The sequence below is a fragment of the Mesoplodon bidens genome (assembly GCF_964165515.1).
Source record: "Mesoplodon bidens genome assembly, chromosome: 3".
Classification (NCBI taxonomy): Eukaryota; Metazoa; Chordata; class Mammalia; order Artiodactyla; family Ziphiidae; genus Mesoplodon; species Mesoplodon bidens.
In genome coordinates this window covers 96,656,826-96,679,348 of record NC_138178.1, presented here as the reverse complement: position 1 = coordinate 96,679,348, position 22,523 = coordinate 96,656,826, and the positions used below count along the sequence as shown (strand labels likewise).

Sequence of the window (22,523 nt, the reverse complement as noted above, 5' to 3'; positions counted from 1 at the left end):
GTGATTTGATTGGCTATTAGAGCTGAAGGAGATGACAGTACAAAGGATTCATTTCTTCAACAGGTATTTATTGAGCAACAAAATAAAATGATACACTTTGGAATCTCAATTGGACAGGGAAGAAAGTGAAGACAGCCGGGAGCTAGGATATACAGAGAATGCGGAGGGACCATAGGAACTGAAGTAGAGATGATATTAAGTGTGGTCAAAAGAGCAAGCTGGAAGGATAGATAGTAGGCTCTTGTCAGGGAGTGACGTTCAAATTAGTGATTTCGGAAGTGACGTAGTTCCAGGTGATGGCATGATCTGGGCGTGGCTTACTTATGTGCAGTGGCAAAGGTTGGAAAAGAGGAGGTTAGGGAATTGAGAGCTCAGGGTATTGGAAAGGGCATACATGTGGACTTTGAAGAAACTCAGTATAATTGAAAAAAATAGGAATGGAGAGGAAAAACTGAGCACAGGGAATGTTGAAGAGTGTCCAAGAGATTGATAGGTGAAAACCACGAGAGAAAGAGGGTGGCAAATCTAACTGGCCTGAGCCTGGAGAGAGCAGGAGATATTTATAAGATAATGAGGGAGTCGATCAAAAAATGGGCAGAAGATCTAAATAGACATTTCTCCAAAGAAGACATACACATGGCCAAAAAGCACGTGAAAAGATGCTCAACATCTCTAATTATTAGAGAACTGCGAATCAAAACTACCATCACCTCACACTGGTCAGAATGACCATCTTCAAAAAGTCTACAAACAATAAATGCTGGAGAGGGTGTGGAGAAAAGGGAACCCTCCTACACTGTTGGTGGGAATGTAAATTGGTGCAGTCACTATGGAGAACAGTATGGAGGTTCCTTAAAAAACTAAAAGTAGAACTACCATATGAGCCTGCAGTCCCACTCCTGGGCATACATCTGGAGAAAACCATAATTTGAAAAAATACATGCACTCCAATGTTCATTGCAGCACTATTTATAATAGCCAAGACATGGAAGCAACCTAAATGTCCATCGACGGAGGAATGGATAAAGAAGATGTGGTGTATTTATACAATGGAATATTAGTTATAAAAAAGAATGAAATAATGCCATTTGCAGTAACATGGATGGACTTAAAGATTATCATACTAAATGAAGTAAGCCAGAGAAAGACAAATATCATATAATATCACTTATATGTGGAAGCTAAAAAAAGAATGATACAAAAATGAACTTATATACAAAACAGAAATAGACCCACAGGACATAGAAAACAAACTTAACGGTTACCAGAGGGAAAAGGGTATGGGTGGGGAGGGGTAAATTAGGAGTTTGGGATTAACATATACATGCTACTGTATATAAAATAGGTAAACAAGGACCTACTGTATAGCTCAGGGAACTATACTCAGTATTTTGTAATAACCTATAAGGGAAAACAGTCTGAAAAAAAATAGATATATATGTACGTATAACTGAATCACTTTGCTGTGCATCTGAAACTAACACAACATTGTAAATCAACTATATTTCAATTAAAAAAAAAAGATAATGGGGGAGCAGTGATATGGATGCTGTATTGGGAAGCAAGGAGGGCAAAACCCCCACCATTTGACCGTCAGGCACTTAAGAGTAAAATACCCAAAGCTAGAGGTAGTATAGGGATAAATCTTTCTGAGAAGACATTGACAGAATAGGAGAGTTGTTGTTTATGGATGGAACATATGGAAGAGTTTGAGAAGCAGGAAGAAGTGGAGAGCTGGATCAGAGGCAAGCCAGTAGGGTGGGTAAATGACAGGGGGAAAGAAAGGGTCTAATATTTTATATGTTGTCCAATGAAAATAGAAAACAGAAACTAAATTAGACCCTGGCTGTGTCTTCGTTAAGGTTTACCAATGGCCCTACTGGACTGAAGGTTTGGTTCACCCAGCTTAGAGTAGTGTCAGATCGGCAACTGTGGTTCAAGTGTGCATGGCCCTGGGGGAGTCTAGGCCTAGGGGAGGTGTCCCCAGTTACTACTAAGTTATTACTCTTTGGAGTTACTCTTTGGAATAAGAGTAGCACTTTCCTAATTAAATAAGAATTTATAGAACAAACTAAGCATGATAATAATACCTATCTTATAGGATATTGTGACAATTAAATAAGGTAATATACATACAGCACATAGCACTGGCCTAAGATTAGTTTATAAATGTTAGTTGCTATATGATTATGATTGTTATTAGATATTCAGGTTTGTTAAATGCATTTCTTTTTTCTTTTTCTTTTTACCTATTTTGATGAACTGAGGCATTAAAGCTTGTGTATTCAGGATTTAGTATTTTTGGTGATTTAGTAAATTTTTGCTGAATTTTAAAATTGGCATTTCAGTAAAAATAACTTACCAATAATATGAATTAGTTAAATTTTTTCAGGAGCTTATGATTATTGCTTTATTGCAGAAGTGAAAGCAAGTAGGGGGAAATAAGATATTTACTATTAAGTCTCAATGTGAGGTGCTGTAAGACATGGTAGAAAGGTAATACAGGGGAACCAGTCTTGGTTGGAGGAGCAGAGACTGGTCTAGTCCCAGCTGTCTTTACCTGGCTGCATTACCTGGCCAGGTTATTTACTTTGTTTCCTTATTAGTGTAGACAGAAGTTTGAGTTCACATGGAGCATTTGGGGTCAAACCTGGATTTAAATCAGAGTGTCATCATTTATCTTCTGATATTATCTTCTGGTCCTACAGAATTAGGATAATAATAACTTCAAATCATTGCTGTAAAGAGTAGATGAATTGGAATATTCATCTGGCCTGCTACGTAAGACAGGTATACTAACCTTGTTGAGCCTTAATTTCTTATCTGCACAACGGGGCTTTGAAAATACTCACCCTTTGTGAAATATGACCAGAGAATTTAGAGAAAAAGAAACGCAAATGGCCTTTAAACATGTCAAAAGATGTACAGTCGTGCCATAAGAGAAATGTAAATTAAAACTATACTGAGATACCAGATGGTCAAAAATCCAAATGTTTGACATGAGTCAAATGTTTGTTAAGTTATGGGTAATGGATACTCTTCTACTTTAATGGTACAACCCCTGTATAGGCAAATTTAACATTATCCAGCAAAGTTGGATAGCCATTTACCCTTTGATCCAGTGATCCCACCTCTAGAAATCTATCCCAGATATACACTGACAAAAATTTGCCCAATTTTTTTAATAGCAAAGCACTACAAAAACCCAAAATGTCCTTCAGTGGGGGCATAGCAAATAAAATATGGTATATCCAGACAGTGGATACAACTATAAAAATGTTTGAATAGTATCTCTACAGATCTCTAGTATATATAAATATGTGTCTGTGCATGTGTATGTGTTTAAAAAAAGGAATAGAACAGTAGATAGTAGGCTGCCTTTTATCTAAAAAAGATACATTTATATATATATATATATTTTTGTGTATATATATATGTTTATATTTTAAAACATTATGGTTTGACAACCCCAAACTAATAAATATGGTTTCCTGAGGAAGGGAGGAAACAGAGTACTAGATGGAACAGTATTAAGATTACAAGCTAGAATTGTCTGAATGTACCTTGTTTTGTTTTAGACTTTGAAACCGTATAAATGTTTTACATAATTGTAAAGCAAAATGAAAATGAAAGCAAAATTAAAATGAAATCAAAACAAAAAAAGAGAGACAAATCCCTAAAAATTAAAAGCAAAATGAAAAAAATATCTATCAGTGTATTGAGTAGGAGGTTTAATCACATGGAAAGGAATTGTTTTTCTATACATCCTTACTGGAATATATTCTAAAGATAAAAATATAAATTGTTTTCATTAATTTTATTTTTAGTAATAATGCTGTTTTTTCTATTCTGAAACTATGTAATTTATGTTATTTTTATATTTACTAGGATTCTGTAAATGTCATAAAAAACCAGCATTTTCATTGTAAGAGAAAAATAGATAAAAATATAAAACAGGGGGCTTCCCTGGTGGCGCAGTGGTTGAGAGTCTGCCTGCCGATGCAGGGGACACGGGTTCGTGCCCCGGTCCGGGAAGATCCCACGTGCCGCAGAGCGGCTGGGCCTGTGAGCCATGGCCGCTGAGCCTGCGCATCCGGAGCCTGTGCTCCGCAACGGGAGAGGCCACAGCAGTGAGAGGCCCGCATACCACCAAAATATATATATATATATATATATATATATATATATATATAAATAACAAAATAGGTAAAAACCCTATAATTCTAAATTTGAACTGGAAATAGCAGTGTGAACTCCTGATATAGTTTCTTTTAAAAAGGTACAGATACAGTGACTAACCTTTACGACCAGATTGGGTATTCTAAATACCATTGAAGAGAATCAGGGCTTCTTGGAGAAATGGCTGATTACAGATATAGGGGAGGAACTTATTGTCATAGAAAGCAAGGAAAATATTCAAAGAATAATGGGGACAAGTCAAAGGACTCATTGAGTAACATGAATGCGCTCCCACTAATCAGAGATAGGACAATTTGAGTATCAAAAGAAAAATAAATACAATGGATTAAAACCCATCAACTGTGCTAAAACTTATAAGTTTAATAATGTGGGGGAAAAAAAGCTCAGTTACAGAAAGAACAGTAAAAGTAGAAAACTGGTATCAAATTCAATTAAGATAATATATAAAAATGGTTTGAAAATTTAAGGTTCTATTCAAATACACTTAGTAGCAGTGTTTACAAGTATAAAATTATAAAAGAAATGGTTAAGGTTAAAATAATCTCATATGTCCTCAGTTTTAATTTTTTTAATTTAAATTTGCATCTGTTCTTTTTTCACTATATTACCTTTTTCTTATTCTTGTAACTAGTATAGTTATTAGACTCTATTCTATTTGACTTTGTTATATGTAATATTTATCTTAAAATTGGTTGATAATTTTACTAAAAAATTTTAAAACAAAGTCAAATGTTAATTATATAGAGCAGAAATCAGCAAACTATTTCTGTAACAGACCAGATAGTAAAAATTTTAGGCTTTACTGGCCACACTGTCCCTGTCACAAATACAGGAAAACAGCCAGAGAGAGTTTGTAAATGGGTACAGTTGTTGGCTGTGTTCCAATAATATTTTATTTACAAAGACAGGCAGCAGATGTTGATTAAAAAGTATTAGGGGGCTTCCCTGGTGGCGCAGTGGTTGAGAGCCCGCCTGCCGATGCAGGGGACACGGGTTCGTGCCCCGGTCTGGGAAGATCCCACATGGCGCGGAGCGGCTGGGCCCGTGAGCCATGGCCGTTGAGCCTGCGCATCCGGAGCCTGTGCTCCGCAACGGGAGAGGCCACAACAGCGCGAGGCCCACATACCGCAAAAAAAAAAAAAAAAAAAAAAAAAAGTATTAGGTGTATTAGGGTTTTGTTTGTTTTAACTTTTTATATCTTCCTTTCTAGGTATAAGGGACCACTGTTAGAAGAGCAAGCCCTTATAAAGGCAGCAGAGGGTGGACTATCTTCACCTGAATTTTCAGAACTCTGTGTTTGGTTAGGCTCTCAAATAAAATCATTGTGCAACTTGGAAGAAAGTATCACTTCAGCTGGTATTGCTATTGAGTTTTATTTACTTTTCTGTTTACTAGTAAAATGAAATGATAGGTTATGATTTACAGTTTTATCTATAATGTGCTTACTGTACAAAGAAATGTCATTACTACAAAGAACTTCAATATGTGATTTAAATATCTTTGGATTAAATTTTATATTGATTAATCCAAAATTGGTTCTTAAATTTATATAAGATTATAAATAATTATTGTTTATCTGCTGTCTTGAACTTAGTATTGTTCTTTAGAAAAAGAAGAGTCTGAATTTGGTTATTTAAAAAGTTTAATTTTTGAATAGTGCTTATTTTGAATTAAGGTGTTTTTTTTCCCTGAAGTATGCATATATGTAATCCCTAATTTAAGTTGTATTACCAAACCTATAACTCAGGACGTGGATTCACATAGGAATACGTTTATAAAAAAACTCCTGTACTAGCTCACAAGGTTTATTAAATTCACTACTGTATTGGTAGCTGGAGTTCTTGTGGGTCTTTGGTAGAATTTCAGACAGTGTAATAAAACAAAAAATAAAATTTGGGGGGGCATTTGCTAGGAGACCAGTAGCCTTCCCTTCTAATGCTGTCCTTTTAGATTGTTTTTTTCCATGCCAAATCTAATAGAATTCACTTGAAGCTAAGTAAAATAAGCTGAATTCAGACTTATGACACAAGTTCCCACATAATTAGATGATGAAAGAAAGATAAGTGCTGAGGCTTAATTCGATAATAGCATTTATTATCCAAATCCATAGAAATACAATAGAAATGGATCATTTGCTCTGAAGCCAATTAATAATTATAGCCATAATAATGCTTTTAATATTTCAGTTACTAACATAAAATATTTCAATTTTATCTGCCTTTATGGAAAGCCCATTGGAAGATATAGAGATTTAAATATAAAAATATTTATAATTTCATGATTAGATACTTAATGTTCTTGAATTTAAGTGTTGCTTTCCATATGTAGAAATATGTTTTGGTTGCTTTGACCTAAGCTTTTGGGGTCACACATTTAAGGATTTAATGTCAAAGTGAAAATTTGGAATTGAATATAAATTTAAAATCAACTAGTGGTAGATTTGATAGTATCAGATTACATGGTAAATATTTAGTAAATGTTTTATACCTTTTCTTGTTTAAAGGGAAAGATGATCTAGAAAGCTTCCAGCTTGAGATAAGTGGCTTTTTAAAAGAAATGGCATGTCCATATTCTGTACTCATATCAGGAGATATTAAAGACCGTTTAAAAAAGAAGGATGACTGTTTGAAACTTCTATGTAAGTTATGTTTCTTTGAACAATTTAAATGCATGTGTTTAATCTGGTTTGTGTTATTTTCAAGTGAAGATTTATGAACTTTAATTAATGAAGCATTAGATATTTTGTGTATTAGAAAGTTTTTAATACTTGGCTTAAAATATGAAACTGACTCAGATTTTTATATAAATGTAGTATAAATTCTACTAATGTACTCTTTGAGATTTCTAACACTTATGATTTATTTGGCCAATATAGAATGCCCAGTGTTTGTGACTTGTATGGTACTTCAGTAATTTTTCCTTCACCTAATTCATCTCTTTACATTTATGACTAATTGGCTAAAGTGGTGATCTCCAAACTCCTATTTAATCTTAAAGCTCTCTGAAACTAGGCTGCTAAGCAGATTATTAGACGATAGGCACTGAATGATGGTTCAAAAATATTTATTGATCACTTTCTACTGTACCAGAAACTGCTCTAAGCATTAGGGATATATCAGTTTAAAAAAAAAATTGTGCCCTTGTGCCCCTTGAATTTTAGTGAGTGTGGCCTATTTTCATCAAGGGTGAATTTGGAGTACAGATTACCTATATCTAAACAATTACTATGAATAACATCCATTTATTTATTTTGGCTCCCTTAAAATTTTTTAAAATTCAGTTAGTTTAATTTCATGCTATTTTGAAAGTTCTATAAGCGGTGACTATTTGAAAGAATTTTTCTAACATCTTCTATTATTGAAGATTTCTATTATTTTAGGTTGTACCATTTATAAAAAGATGCATGTGATATATCCCTCTATGTTCTGGTGTTAAAATGTTAGTTTCATTAGAGCAGAAATCATGTTTATGTGTTTCATTAGAGCAGAAATCATGTTTATGTGTTTAACTAGCGGTGGTGTTGGAAGTGTTGACGTTTGAATTATCTTGTTTGTTTTGGGGAGGATAAAAATTATGTGCCCTTCCCCCATTTCTTACACTATTTCCTTGTCTTCCTCCCATTCAGTGTAAGTCACTGATTTAATGAACCATTGTTATTAATGGGAGGTCACAGTAACCCTTAGGTGTATTGGGATAAAAAGGAAGGTAAGAAGCACTGGCCATGAGGAACTTGCATATAGATATAGGTAATCCTTAGATTACCTTATCCTTACCTTAGATCACCTTATCCTTACCTTAGATCTAGGTAATCTGTAATTCTTTATGTTAGTCAGTGAGAACTGTGTAAACCATCATGTTTCCCTTTTTGCCTTTGCTTCTAAGAAGCTTAGCAATAACGGTAATGTAAGTTTCTGGTCCAAGTAAAAGTAAAGAGGAGATATAAGAGAGGTTGGTATAGTTTTTTCTGATTATAAAAATACATGCTCAGGAGGTGGGGTGAAATGGGGAATTGTTAAATGAGTACAAAATTTCAGTTGAGGAAGGTGAAAATATTCTGGAGATGGATGGATGGATGGATGGTGGTGATGGTTATACAACCGTGTGAATGTACTTAATGCCACTGTACACTTAAAAATAGTTAGAATGGTAAATTTTATGTTACATGTTGAAAAAATACATGCTCATTATAGAAATCTTACAAAGTAGATAAATATGAAAAGAAGAAAATAATTTATAATTTCACTCCCCAGAGAGGATCATGAATAACTTTTCAGTGTATTTCCTTTTCCTTCTCTTTTTCCTTTGTACACACATATTTAAATAAGATTGAGATCTGTTACAGATGTAGTTCCTGCTCTTCCTCTTCTTCATTTAATGTATTGTGAGCATTTTCCCATCACTTAGTATTTTTTGAAAAAATAATTTAAATTGGCTACATAACATTCTATGCTATGGACATTTTTATTTAATAGATTTCAAATTTGGGGGTATTTGGATTTTTCTAATTTATTTATTTATCTATCTTTTTATGGCTATGTTGGGTCTTTGTTGCGTGCAGGCTTTCTCTAGTTGTGGTGAGCGGGGGCTACTCTTTGTTGCGGTGCGTGGGCTTCTTATTATGGTGGCTTCTGTTGTTGCAGAGCATGGGCTCTAGGCGCGTGGGCTCAGTAGTTGTGGCTTGCGGGCTCTAGAGCGCAGGCTCAGTAGTTGTGGCGCACAGGCTTAGTTGCTTCGCCGCATGTCGGGTCTTCCCGGACCAGGGTTTGAACCCATGTCCCCTGCGTTGGCAGGCAGATTCTTAACCACTGCGCCACCAGGGAAGTCCTGATTTTTCGATTTTAAATTAATTTCTTTGTTCATATTTTTGGTTACTTAGACAAATATCATGAACATTTAAAAAAATTCTCTGGTCTAGATATATTGCCATAATTTGCTCCAGAAAGGTTATACCAATTCACAATTTTACCAGCATCTATTTCATCTTTATCTTTAGTTTGACTACCTTTAAAACATACTGATATAATAAGCTTCTTCATGTTCTTTTAGAATTGTTTGCAACTTGTGTAAAATGAAAAGGTCCACATTCCTTACTATGTGGAGAGCTTTTATAGAGATAAAAACTCACTGGAAAAATATGTAAAGTACATAAGGCATGAAAAGGCATTCTACAGAAAAAAGTTTTTAAAAAATTGCTTCTAAACATGAAAAGATGCACAGTTATCCCCCAGAGTTAAAGAGTTACAAAAAAAAAAAAAAAAAGGATACGATTTTTCACTTACCAGGCTAGCAAATACCAGAAGAAAAAAAGTCATAATACAAGTCTGGGGGGAGTAAGCATTCTCATATACTACAGGCATTGGAGTGTGGTGGGAGGGTAATTGGTACAATCTTTTGGAAAGGCAAATTTTCAATAACACAATTAAAATTCACCTCTCTTTTGACTTGGCAATTCAATGACTAGGAGTTCATATTAACTGTACAAAGATATATGAAAAGAATGTTCATTATGGCATTGTTTGTAGTAGTTAAATAGAAATGGTACATCTTTGCAGTGATACCATTCTATAGCCGTTAGAATGAGAGTAGATAAAATGTGTAAATATGGAATGATCTCTAAGATATATTGGTAAATAAAAAATATACAGAACATGTATCATATGCTCTTGTTTCTATAAAAGAAATAAAAGTGCATAGGTGGTAGAGACATATACTAAATACACACACACACACACACACACGCACGCGTGCCTGCCTAAAAATATGCCCAAGAAACTAACACTGGTGATTGCCTCTGGGGAGGGGGAATCTGAGGATCTGTGGTGGGAAGAAGACTTTTCACTGTATTATTTTCCGTCTGTGAGGATTAGCATTTTAAATACTAGACTGAACTCTTGTTTGTACTGTTACATACAGCATGTTTCCATAGAACAAAGACAGGCTTCAACCATGGTTCTGCACAAAATATAAATTTTTGAAGAACTGGTGATCTGCTTAATGAAGTTAAAAAATCAGAGGGACCTTGGCATAGTCCTCATATGCAAAGTTTGATAGATGTTGGTCTTAACTTTTTGTGGGTTCTTTACACTATTGTGTATAGATTACATGGAAAAATCTTAAATTAGTGGCTCTCAATCCTGCCTGCCCATGAGAGTCACCTTGGGTCTAAAACCACACAGATTCCCAGATCCTACTTCAGACCTACTGGTTCAGAATCTCTGAGGGTGGGACCCTGGTACTTGTACTTTTAAACAATTTCTCAGATATTTTTTTCTGCTCAGCTGAAGTCGAAACTGTTGTATTAAATTGTGTGTGTGTATAACTTTAACTAAACAAATAAAAACAAACCCCAATATCTTAACTGTACTGTTGTAAAAGTTAATTTTAAAAAAGACTAATGATTTAAGATAATTTTTTGCTTTCCAAAATGATATTTTTTAGGCTTTTTTAAAATTGAAATAGAGTTCAAATAAAATATTGTTAGTTTCAGGTGTACCACATTAGTGATTTGACATCTGCATACATTATGAAATGGTCACCATGGTAAATCTAGTAACCATCTGTCCCCATACGAAGTTATTACAGTATTATTGACCGTATTTTATATTGTGTGTTACACCCCCGTGGCTGATTCCTTTTCTATCTGGAGGTTTGTACCTCTTAAGCCCCTTCACCTGTTCTACCCCACCCCCACACACCTTCTCTCTGGCAACTACCCATTTGTTCTCTGTGTATATGAGTTTGTTTCCATTTTGTGTTGTTTTGTTTTTTCCATCTAAGATTTTTGAATGATTTTTAAAAATATGGCTGTTGAAAGGATGAAATAAAATGGTGACAGTGAAAGGACTTGTGAACAGCCTGGGGTGGTCTGTCTTAAAGGCAGTTTTTCAAATTGCTCTATCTGCTTAATAGATCAGTTAAAGCTATACATTCTCCCCTGGCTTGAGCTGTGCATATCAGAGAGAGAATATTTTATTAGTCTTACACATTCTTAAGCATTTTAAAATTGTTGAAGTACAGGTGGGCCTCTCCTACTAGGCTTTAAACTCTTTGCAAGTAGGCACTATTTAGAAAAAAGATTCCTTCTGCCCTCTTTATTATTATTTCTTTTTATAATAAGAATATTTAATGTAAGATTTACCATCTTAGCAAATTTTTAAGTGTACAATATAGTATTGTTAACTATAGGCACTATGCTGTAAAGTAGATCTCTAGGATTTTTTCATCTTATATAACCAGTATGTATCAAACTTTGCTTATGAGGACTATGCCAAGGTCCCTCTGATTTTTTAACTTATTTATTTTTTTTGGCTGCGTTGGGTCTTAGTTACTGCACGCGGGCTTTCTCTAGTTGCGACGAGCGGGGGCTACTCTTTGTTGTGCTGCGCGGACTTCTCATTGCTGTGGGTTCTCTTGTTGTGGAGGACAGACTCTAGGCGCATGGGCTTCGGTAGTTGTGGCTTGCGGGCTCTAGAGCGCAGGCTCAGTAGTTGTGGCGCACGGGCTTAGTTGCTCCGCGGCAAGTGGGATCTTCCCAGACCAGGGATGGAACCTGTGTCCCCTGCATTGGCAGGCAGATTCTTAACCACTGCGCCACCAGGGAAGTCCCGGTCCCTCTGATTTTAAAATTTCAATAAAACAGATCACCAGTTCTTCAGAAATTTATATTTAACGAATATAAAATTTATATTTAACTAAACTCCTTGTTTCCTCCTTCCCTGGCCTGGCAATCACCATTCTACTTTCTACTTTAGGAGTTTGACTGTTTTAGATTCCTCATAAAAGTAATATCGTTAGTATTTGTCTTTCTGCGTCTGGCTTATTTCACTTTGCACAGTGTCCTCCAGGTTCATCCATGTTGTCACAAATGGCTGGATTTCCTTCTTTTTTAAAGCTGGATAATAATTCCATTGTATACCTATACCACATTTTCTTTATCCATTCATCTGTTGAAGGACACCTAGGTTGTTTCCAAATCTTGGCTGTTATGAACAATACAGTAGTGAATATGGTAGTGAAGATCTCTTTGAGATCCTGATTTTCGCTCCTTTGCATGTATACCCAGAAGTGGGATCTTTAAAGCATTCTTGCACATTTTAACATTATTTGTTTTTCCCTTTTCTTATTATAGTATTTTTAAGTACAGAGCTTCAAGCTTTACAGATATTACAGAACAAGAAACGTAAAAATTCTCAATTAGATAAAAATAGTGAAACTTATCAGGAAGTTCAAGCTATCTGCGATACCCTTGGTATTCCCAAGTCAACAACTTCTGACATTCCACTTATGCTGAACCAAGTGGAATCAAAGGTATTGTATTTGTTTTATTTTTCATTTCCCCCAAATTCAATTAAATGCTGATATGTAAATGTTGAATGAAAAATGAAAATACAGTTGACCCTTGAACAGTGTGGGACTTAGGGGTGCTGACCCTCTGCAGAGTCGATAATTACCATACAACTTCACTGTTGTCCCTCTGTATCTGCGGTTCGCATTTGTAAATTCAACCACGTGTGGATCGGATAGTACTGTAATTTTATTTAGTGAAAAAAAGTCACATATAAGTGGACCAGCACAGTTCAAACCCATGTTGTTCAAGGGTCAACTATTTCCTTTAAGTACAAGATATACATTCTATTTAAAGAAACGTTTATCTTCGTGTAAACTAAATTTTGGATTTGGAGTTAATATGCACGTGACCTAATTTGACTATAAGTAATATTCAGGAATCAGATCTTAATGAGTCAGTGCTAGGCTTTGTTGAAGGTTTGCCCTGATAGAAATCCTTTTACAAATTTAAGGGTCCCTTTCCTAAACAAGGTTGTATTACAGTATAATGAAAGAAGTAGAGTTATCCTATGAAGTCAAAGGCAAACTAAATTTCTTTTTAATGGATGTTGTTAATAGAATTGCAGTGTGGTTGTCTTTGGCAGTGAGCAAAGAAATGCACAATTTCTGGTGGATAAGTGTTTAGTAAATGTTTGTTGTATAGTGAATAAATGAATGAGTACCCTGATGGAGTAGTTAAAAACAACTAAAACCTGTGTACTTCTAGCTTTTTTTTTTTTTCAGTTATTAAACTGTCCTTGTTCCCAGTCAAGCCATCGATTAGAGAGAATGATACTCTCACAGACCAAATTCTGGCTTAATTCCTAGGTTTTGTAGGAGTCCTCTAGGGGAATAATACCAGATTCATTTTTAAGGAAAAGAAAATTCTCACCCTCAAGAATAGGTACTAAAACTCTGTTTTTAGACATGCTGTTTTAAACTAAATTCTTGAATAAAGTACTCTTTGCATTGATAATTTATGAACTGAAAAATAAAAAAGATTTGTCTTACTGAATGTCAGAGAATTTTAGTATCATTAAGGTGAAAACACAGTATAAAAACTTCTTTTTTTCCCCTAGAACTTGTAAACCAAAGAATAAGCCTATGAATCCCAGCTCAGAAACATTGTGTAGAGTTAATAAATTGCTCTTCAGAATTTGTTTCTCTGCATTAAGAATGATCTGGGGTTGGCTAAAATATCTGGGGCTATTTCAAATTGAGACAGATTTCTAGACTCTTCCTAATCTCCCAGTGCTTACACATATTGATCCCAGAGAGGTTTTTTCCTTTTATGAGTTTCAGTTAGAATTTAAAAATACCCTCAAACCTCTTTTCCCTACTTAAAGCAGGCTGTAATGCCTGTGTTCAAGTGCTGGCAGGCTAATTATAAGGTAGTAGTTACCATGGCCATCATGGCTAAATATTTACCTATAATGACTTACTTCTCCATTCAGTTCCTATCAAAAGCAAAACTTTCCATATTTTCTTCTATGTACGATGTGTCCAGAAGACACTTTGTCACCATTGGGGAGGAAATTTATCATTAGTTTTTAGCTCGAAGCTGTTCAAATGTAAATCTAAAGTAATTATAGTAATATTAACAGTGCACATACAGCATTTACTGTGCTAAGTGTTTATATGTAATAACTCATTGCATTCTTCACCTATAATGAAGTAGTAATATTATTATTTACAACAGCCATTTGAGAAAATTGAGGTACTGAAAGATTTAATAATTTAGACAAGCAAGTTTCTAAGTAGTAGTAGTGGTAGACTGGAGTTTCAAACCCAGGTGGTCAACCTCAGAGTCTGCTCTTAACTCTCTCTTTATCACAAGTAGTTCTCAAAGTTATTAAAAACTGTTATCTAATGTTGAAATACAGGAAATGTGATTATATGTGAGAAACTTAGGCATGCATTCAGAGTCCCTCTTGAGTAAGGGGTTATGACTAAAACTTTTAATAGTATATGAAATATCAAAATCGAAGGTATTTACAATAGTGAGGAACCTACAGAAATGGTATGTTTTAAGAAAATAATAATTCTTTTCAATGTGTAAGAGTAGTGTCAGTAATCACTGTTGTAGTGGTAGATTTACTGTGATGTAAAGCTTAAGCTTTGGGACCCCCTAATTTGCACAAGTTCTTTCTAAGCTCATTTTTCAAAAATAGCTTTCTCAAGATATAATTTAAGTGCTATAAAATTCGCCCATTTAAAGTGTACAATTCAATGAATTTTAGTATATTTACAGAGTACAATATCATCAAAATCTAATTTTAGAACATTTCCATCATTCTCAGAAGAAACCATGTGCCCATTTACAGTCACTTCCCATTACCACCACCAGTTTCCAAGCTAATTTTGTGTTCATAATTTTTAATTCTTTTTAAAAGAGGTCCCCCAACATTAAATAAGGTTCATACTCCTCAAAATGTGAACTCTTCCTGATTATTTTCTCTAGTTACTTTATAACTAAGCAACTCTAAATATTTCATTCTGTTTGAATGACCTCTGATACTGCTAAAGCAAAAGCAAATGTCTAAATCTTGTTCACCAAAATAAAAATGTTTCAAGTAATTCAAATCAGTGGCTTTGCAAAAGTAATGAAATGTGTATGTGGTGACTAATTGAGAGTGCTTGCTCTCCTGTGTTGTCTTGCTGAACAATGGAATGTGTACAAAATATTTAATTGAGTAAAACCAACATACTCAGCAAAGGTTTTAGTATCCCTTTTGAGAATTTGTCAGAATGTAAGAGCGTGCCATCTTAAGAAGAAACTGAATTTATTTCACATAAAACATTATAGATTCTCATAATAAAACCTTTTAGTAGCTACTTCTTTAGTTGTCCATGTACATTATCTCTTACTCTGGAAAAGGTGTGCTATAGCTTGAATTAATGTAACTAATGCTTCTTTGAGAAAGATACTCTGCATTGTAGTGATATTCTTTCCTAGTATGTGAAGGTATATTTTAACTATTCCTCTTTAACATTTTATTAATTTTCTAGCATTCAAAGCGTTTTAAGCAAGAATAAGATTGTTTTAAATTGGGATATACATTTTCACAATCTTTTATGTTTAATTTTAGGTGAAAGATATTCTCTCACAAGTCCAGAAAAATCACGTGGGAAAACCACTGCTGAAAATTGATTTAAATCTGGAACAGGCGGTAAGTCACCACCCCCCCCTTTTATTAGCTTTATGTAATTAAAGTAGTGAATATGACTTAATTTTATAGATGGACATGTAGATTTTACAGTGTGTAGCATGCATTTTTATATTGGAGAATTAAAATGGAATGATATTCTAGAACAGTAGGTCCTAACATTTCTTCACTCAGATTATTAATTAAAAAAAAAAAACCTGGCCAAAAGTATTCATAGTGCCTAATATGTTAGCATAGTTGTAATTTGAAAAGTGTAGTAGCTCAACGCCAACAAGATGGGAAGTTGTTGGTATTTTCTTTCCTTATTGGTCCAGACTACTTTGCAGGTAGACGTCTTACTTAAATTAACATGTTTGATTGAAGATCAGGTAAACTGTACCAATTGTAGAGTTTAATTTGTATGTTTAATATCTTCCGAATATTTTAAATGTTCTATCAAATATCTTTATTATTTAAATAATTTACTGTAAAGTCTCATGGGATCAGAAAATGACCATTAAGTACCACCTTTTGAATTAATAGGAAGTATTGACCACGATTCTGAAATTTCTTTTCGTGCATAATGAGTCTAAAGGTTATGATTTTTGTTTCCAAATTCTTTAGGAACAACTGGAAAGAATCAACGATGCCCTTTCCTGTGAATATGAGTGCCGTCGGCGGATGTTGATGAAACGATTAGATGTAACAGTGCAGTCCTTTGGATGGTCTGATAGAGCAAAGGTATGGCTGTTTTTCCATTTGTGTCCTGTAGGTGGTACCCTGTGACAGCTCTTCAGCCTCTCTTGTCTGTTAGGTAACGATGCCACATTTGTACTTTATCACTCTGTCTGAAGCTCCTGCCCAGGCCAACTGCTGGTCTTAAATAATGATCCTGGTCTTGTATAAGTCCCTGTTTGCAAATATCTTAATTTCTCCCCATATCTTTCACATTTATTTAAAACTCATAGATGTTGTGATTTATGCAAGGATATACATAAAAGAAGGCATCATATGTGATAGTGAGATAGATATAGTGAGCAACCGGTCAAGAAAGAAGGATTTACTGCTAAACACCCTACAGTACACAGGATAGCCCTTCACAACAAGATCTGTCTGGTCCAAAGGTCAAAAGTAGTGGTTGACAAAATCTGTTTCTGATGATATGAGATCAGATTTTTCTTTATACATAATATATTGTTATTTTCATTCAACAAATAGTTGAATGCCTACTCTGTTTCATGTACACATTAAAGGATATTTATTAAAACATATATTCGAACAGCAAGTGCAATGTGGCACACTGTACACAAGAAGAGGTGACTCTTCTGTAAGCATCACGCCTGTCTGCTTATTGTGCTTACTGCCGCTTTGTTTATTTAACTAATGTGAGGTTCATTATTCTTTTTCAGTTTTGCAATCTGGTTAAAGTAACACATCACTCCTCAATGTTATCCTGTCTGAATCTTCTCTGATAAATAGCACCTGTCTAAAGAAAGCACCTGCTCAGAAGCAGTTTTAGACTCCCTGTTACTGTTAAGCTTGTGAGAGGTCACCCAGGCTGAGAGGAAAGAAATTAACAGACAAGCTGCTACTGTGTTCTGAAATGATGGGACTGAGGCCCCGTATTCTCTGGTTTCTCTCCTCATGGTCTGTGCAGTCTTTCCACTATAGTATGTCTCTCTTCCTATTCCACAGAGGGATTAAAACCCTTTTTTCCCATTTGATATATGTCTAAATCCTTTTATTCAACTGTCGAAAAAGTAAAATACTGATTTTTTTCTTTAGAAAAAAAAAAGAAAGAAGGATTTAGGAATGAATCAGGTAGCACTGATGCCTGAACAAACCTTATTAAAGGTGGCTTAAGGCTGTGGAGTGTGTTCCAGTTGAAGAGGGGGTTGGAGGGTGGGGGCATGAAGGGGGGGTTGGAGGGTGGGGGCATTCCCAAATATGAATCTCTTCAGGTAGTTTTCTAGAGAGCTGTCACCTATCATTCCCATCTTATGCCTGTAATCTGTACCCAGGCGTCGTCTGGGATCCTCCACTCCAGACTGTAAGCTGGGACAATTATAGGAAAACATTTGCTTCCCCTGTTTGGAGGACCATTGTGTCCTGTGCTCCTTGATGTCCAGTGTCTGAAAATCACTGGTTCACATGGGTTGTCCAGTTTTATAGTTGTTTCAGGTAGGAGGGTAAATCTGTGCCTGTTACTCTCAGATATTATTATTACATTCTTTGGATTAACTGGGCAGTTGTCCTGCCCCCATATTGTATCAACTGGGGTCATTTATGCAGCTTCATTCAACTGATACCTGGGCTGGGTTGGGCTGGAACATCCAAGACGGTTGCCTCACATGTCTGGGTTTTGCTAACTGTTTCTTGGGGTGCTTCACTTGTCATCTTGGCTCTTAGGTGGTCTCTCTCTCCATGTGGTGCCCCACATTGGTTTCCTATGGCTGCTGTAATAAATTAGCACAAACTTCGTGGTTTAAATAATACACATTTATTTTCTTACAGATCTAGAGATCAGAAGTCCTAAAATGAAGGTATTGGCAGGGTTGCATTCCTCCTGGACACTTCAGGGGAGAATCTGTTTCCTTGCATTTACTAGCTTCCAGATACCACCTGTGTACCTCGAGTCATGACCTCATCCTCCATCTTCAAAATCAATAGTATAGAATCTTCCAGTCTTTCTCCTTCTGCTTCCATTGTCACATGCCTTCTGCTGTCTCTCTCTTATCAGGAGCCTTGTGATTACTCTGGGTTTACCCAGATAATCCATCTCAAGATCCCTAACTTAACTCCATCTGTATCTTCAAGGTGACATATTCACAGGTTCCAGGGATTAGGATGTGGAGATCTCGGGGGAGCCATTCTGTTTACCAGGTGTCTTCTAATTGGAGTTTATTTTTTTCCTGCATTGTATTTTGTTATCATATGCGGCTGCTGCTTTTTCCTTTTCCTTTCTTTTTCTCTTTTTTAAACATACTTTTAAAAATCAAGTAGTCTAATGAGTCCTCTTTTCTATACTTTCCCTCCTAAAAGCTTGTATCCTTCTACTGCAATTTGGGCTGTTTGTGTGCCTATCCTTGGCTACTCCACTATTTCCTGGATCCCATGGCCTTCTCTTTCATTGTTTATTCCCTCAATCTGCCATAGTAAATCCACAAATAACTTCCTAACAAAGGGTGCATAGGAGGGATTTTTCTGAACCCTTGAATTCTGAAAATATGTTTATTCTGCTGCCACATTTGATTGATAGTTTGGGTAAATATAAAATTCTAGGTGGAAAACATTTTTCTCTAAGAATATTGAAGGCAAAAAAAAAAAAGACTATTGAAGGCATTGCTTCATTGTTTTCTAGCATATAGTGCTGCTGTTGAGAAACCCAGTGCCATTGCCTGTCCTTTTGGATGACCTTTTATTTTTCACTGGGAGCTTTTGGACCCTCTTCTTTTTTTTTTTTTTTTTTGAGAATTACATTTTATTTGACAGACTTGCTGAGGACTTAAGCCTGGAAGACAGCCTCTCAGATGACTCTGAGGGACTGCTCTGAAGAGGTAAGGGAGGAGCCAGGATATATAGGAGTTTTTGCAAGAAACCAGGTAGTAGGAACATCAAAAGATCATTGTTAAAAAAAAAAAGAAAAGAAGATCCTTGTTAATTAAAGAAAAACAGGGACTTCCCTGGTGGTTGGACTCTCTTCTTTATCCTAGGAGTTCTGAAATTTCACAGCATATGTCAGTCTGGGTCTTCCTGAATTCATTGTGCTAAACATTAGGTGGGCATTTCAATCTGTAGACTCTTAGCTTTTATATTTCTCTTTTAATTTCTTCCCTTTTGTTTTCTCTTTCTGAAATTCTTGTTATTCAGATATTAGACCCCCTGGATAGATCCACTTGAGTTGCTTTATTTTTTTTCTCATTTTCTGTCTCTTCCTTTTTGATTGACTTTCTTGGAAATGTCCTCAATTTTATTTTGTGCTTGGCACTAAATTTTTGTTTCTGCCATCATTTTTCATTTCCAGGAATTCTTTTTGCTTCTTGAGTTTTCCTTTTTCATGTTTTTTTTTTCTTGTTTTATGAATGTGCTATCTTCTTTAATGGGGATGAAAATTTTTTCTTAAAAAAGGTTTTTTTTTTTCCCCTTTAATTATTTCTGTCTCTTCCAGGGCAATTTTTGGTTTGTTTTTCTTGGTTTCTCTCTCGTGGTGGCTTTCTTCAAATCATGATGGTCCTTTGTTGTCCATATTTAAGAGAAGACACTGAAAAACTGATTGGGAACTGTAGTCGTTGATCAGGATTGTTGATGTCAGACTTTGGAGCTGCCTCCTGTGCTGTGGAAATTCCTGATGCTCATTTGGAGAAGTCTTTTCTCTGTAGCTGCTAAGTTTTTCAAGAAGGGAAGCCTAATTTTTTTTTTTTTTTTTTTTTTTTTTTGTGGTACGCGGGCCTTTCACTGTTGTGGCCTCTCCCTTTGCGGAGCACAGGCTCCGGATGCGCAGGCTCAGCGGCCATGGCTCACGGGCCTAGCCGCTCCACGGCATGTGGGATCTTCCCGGACCAGGGCACGAACCTGTGTCCCCTGCATCGGCAGGCGGACTCTCAACCACTGCGCCACTAGGGAAGCCCCAAGCCTCATTTTTTTCTATACATTATTCTTCTTTGGCCAGAGGAGGAGGAGTGGCAACATGGCACCAGGGATTGGAAGAATAGACTATTCCACAAATAGACAGTTAACCCCTATTTTTGGCTCCCAGTTTCATTTTCTGTGATGTTGGTTCCCTTCTTACCTGTATCCCCTTTTTCCATTCTCTTTATTATAGTATATATGTATTTTTTTATTTTTAATAATTTAGTGTGTTTGAGAAGATACCTTTAGGAAATATCTTGATATTTTATCTTCTCATCTTGGTCATTTTTCATCATGTTTTAGGACAAGGAGGTTGTGTTTTTGTTGTTTTTTCCTTAGTCTGGAAGATTTTTAAAATATTTTTTTTCTCAGAGTATAGGTCAAATTTTGGCCTTTCATGCCATCCTTTTCAATTGATTATATGAGTATATACATTTATACCCTGAGTTTTCTTTTCTTGTTAAATTTAATATATCTTTATCTTATTCTCCCTATTTCATGTGTCTGATGTTGTTGAATGACTCATCAAATATTGTTCTACAGCATTTAAAATCTTTTGCATACAGATATACTCTATTGATTGACATTGAGTTTTCCTTTAATTTTGTCTTCTTTGACCCTGTAATGAAATTTTTGGCAGCTAAATTTTTGTTCATGTCCATGATATATTCCTAAAAGTGGAATTTCTTGATCAAAGAATATGCATTATAATGCTTTTGATGCACACTCTAGAGTTGCCCTTCAAAAAGATTATACATGTTTATTAGTATGGTTAATCTGATTTCTCTGTTACTTTGCTGGTATTGAAATAGGACTGAGTATACTTTTATAGTTTGCTTTTTTTTTTTTTTACTGAATATATTGTGATCATTGTCCCATATCTCTAAAAGTTCTATTTCAGTGTCCTTTTTAAATTAATTTTTAATTTATTTATTTTTTGAGTTATAATTCACCATCTTAAAGTGTACAGTTCAGTGGTTTTTAGTATATTCACTGTATTCTGTGCCATTATCTAATTCCACAACTTTTCCCTCACTGCCAAAAGAAACATGCACCTATTAGTGGTCATTTGCAGTACCTTCACCTTCCTTCTCTGACACTCACTACTATAACTTACTTTCTGTCTCTTTGGATTTGCCTGTTCTGGATATTTCATATATATAAGGAGTCATACAATATATGGCTTTTTATGTCTGGCTTCTTAGCATAATGCTTTCAAGTTTCATCCATGTTGTCCCATGTAACTGCACAATCAGCCCTCCATGTCCGCAGATGTGAAACCCATGGGTTCCTAGGGATTCCTAAATGGAAATTTACTGTGTGAAAGGTTATGACTCTAATGCTCTTGATTCACATCACCAAATTGTTTTTTAAAAAGTTTGTATGAATTTAAGCTCCTACAAGTAGGGTAAATGAAATTTTGCCTTCACTTTAGCTTCTTTAATATTTAGAATATTATCAATTTTATGGCTACCTTGATGGTTAAAAAAGACTAAATTGTTTTAATTTGTATATTTTTTATTAGTGGTACAGTTGAACTTTTTTTCATAAGCTTATTAGTCATTTGAATTTCCTCTTTTTTGAAATTTCTGTTTGTGTCTTGTCTTTTTTTCCCCTTAAGGTCTTCCTGTTTTCCTACTGATTGAGCTTTTTATATATTAAGGAAGTTAGCTAGTTGCTTTATTTGTTGAAAATATTTTCCCCAGTGGTCTTTTGTTTTATGTCTTTTGATGTGCAGAAATTTTAGTCTCTAATATGGTTTAAGTTTTTCAGTTTAAAATAAAACTTTAAACAGTGAACTCTTTCTAAAAATTTATAATTAATTTTTTTATTGGAGTATAGTTGATTTACAATGTTGTGTGAGTTTCTGCTGTACAGCAAAGTGAGTCAGTTCTACATATACCTATATCCACTCTGTTTTAGATTCTATTCCTATATAGGTCATTACAGAGTATTGAATAGAGTTCCCTGTGCTATAAAGTAGGTTCTTATTAGTTATCTATTTTATATATAGTAGGGTGTATATGTCAGTCCGAATCTCCCAATTTATCCCTCCCCCCTCCCTTTCCCCCTTGGTAACCATAAGTTTGTTTTCTACATCTGTGACTCAATTTCGTTTTGTAAATAGGTTCTTTTGTACGATTTTTTTGGATTCCACATATAAGCGATATCATATGATACTTGTCTTTCTCTGTCTGACTTACTTACTATGATAAACTCTAG

The 22,523-nt window shown here is 35.1% G+C and overlaps 1 protein-coding gene across 1 annotated transcript in view; it reads left to right on the top strand.

The window, feature by feature from the left end:
• Positions 1 to 22,523, top strand: part of FAM98B (family with sequence similarity 98 member B) — a 36,681-nt gene that overhangs the window by 3,260 nt on the left and 10,898 nt on the right. Inside the window, exons 2-6 of the mRNA XM_081228813.1 lie at positions 5,411 to 5,556; positions 6,704 to 6,838; positions 12,329 to 12,507; positions 15,615 to 15,695; positions 16,296 to 16,412. Of these exons, the coding sequence (XP_081084939.1) occupies positions 5,411 to 5,556; positions 6,704 to 6,838; positions 12,329 to 12,507; positions 15,615 to 15,695; positions 16,296 to 16,412 (658 nt within the window). The remainder of the gene's footprint in view (positions 1 to 5,410; positions 5,557 to 6,703; positions 6,839 to 12,328; positions 12,508 to 15,614; positions 15,696 to 16,295; positions 16,413 to 22,523) is intronic.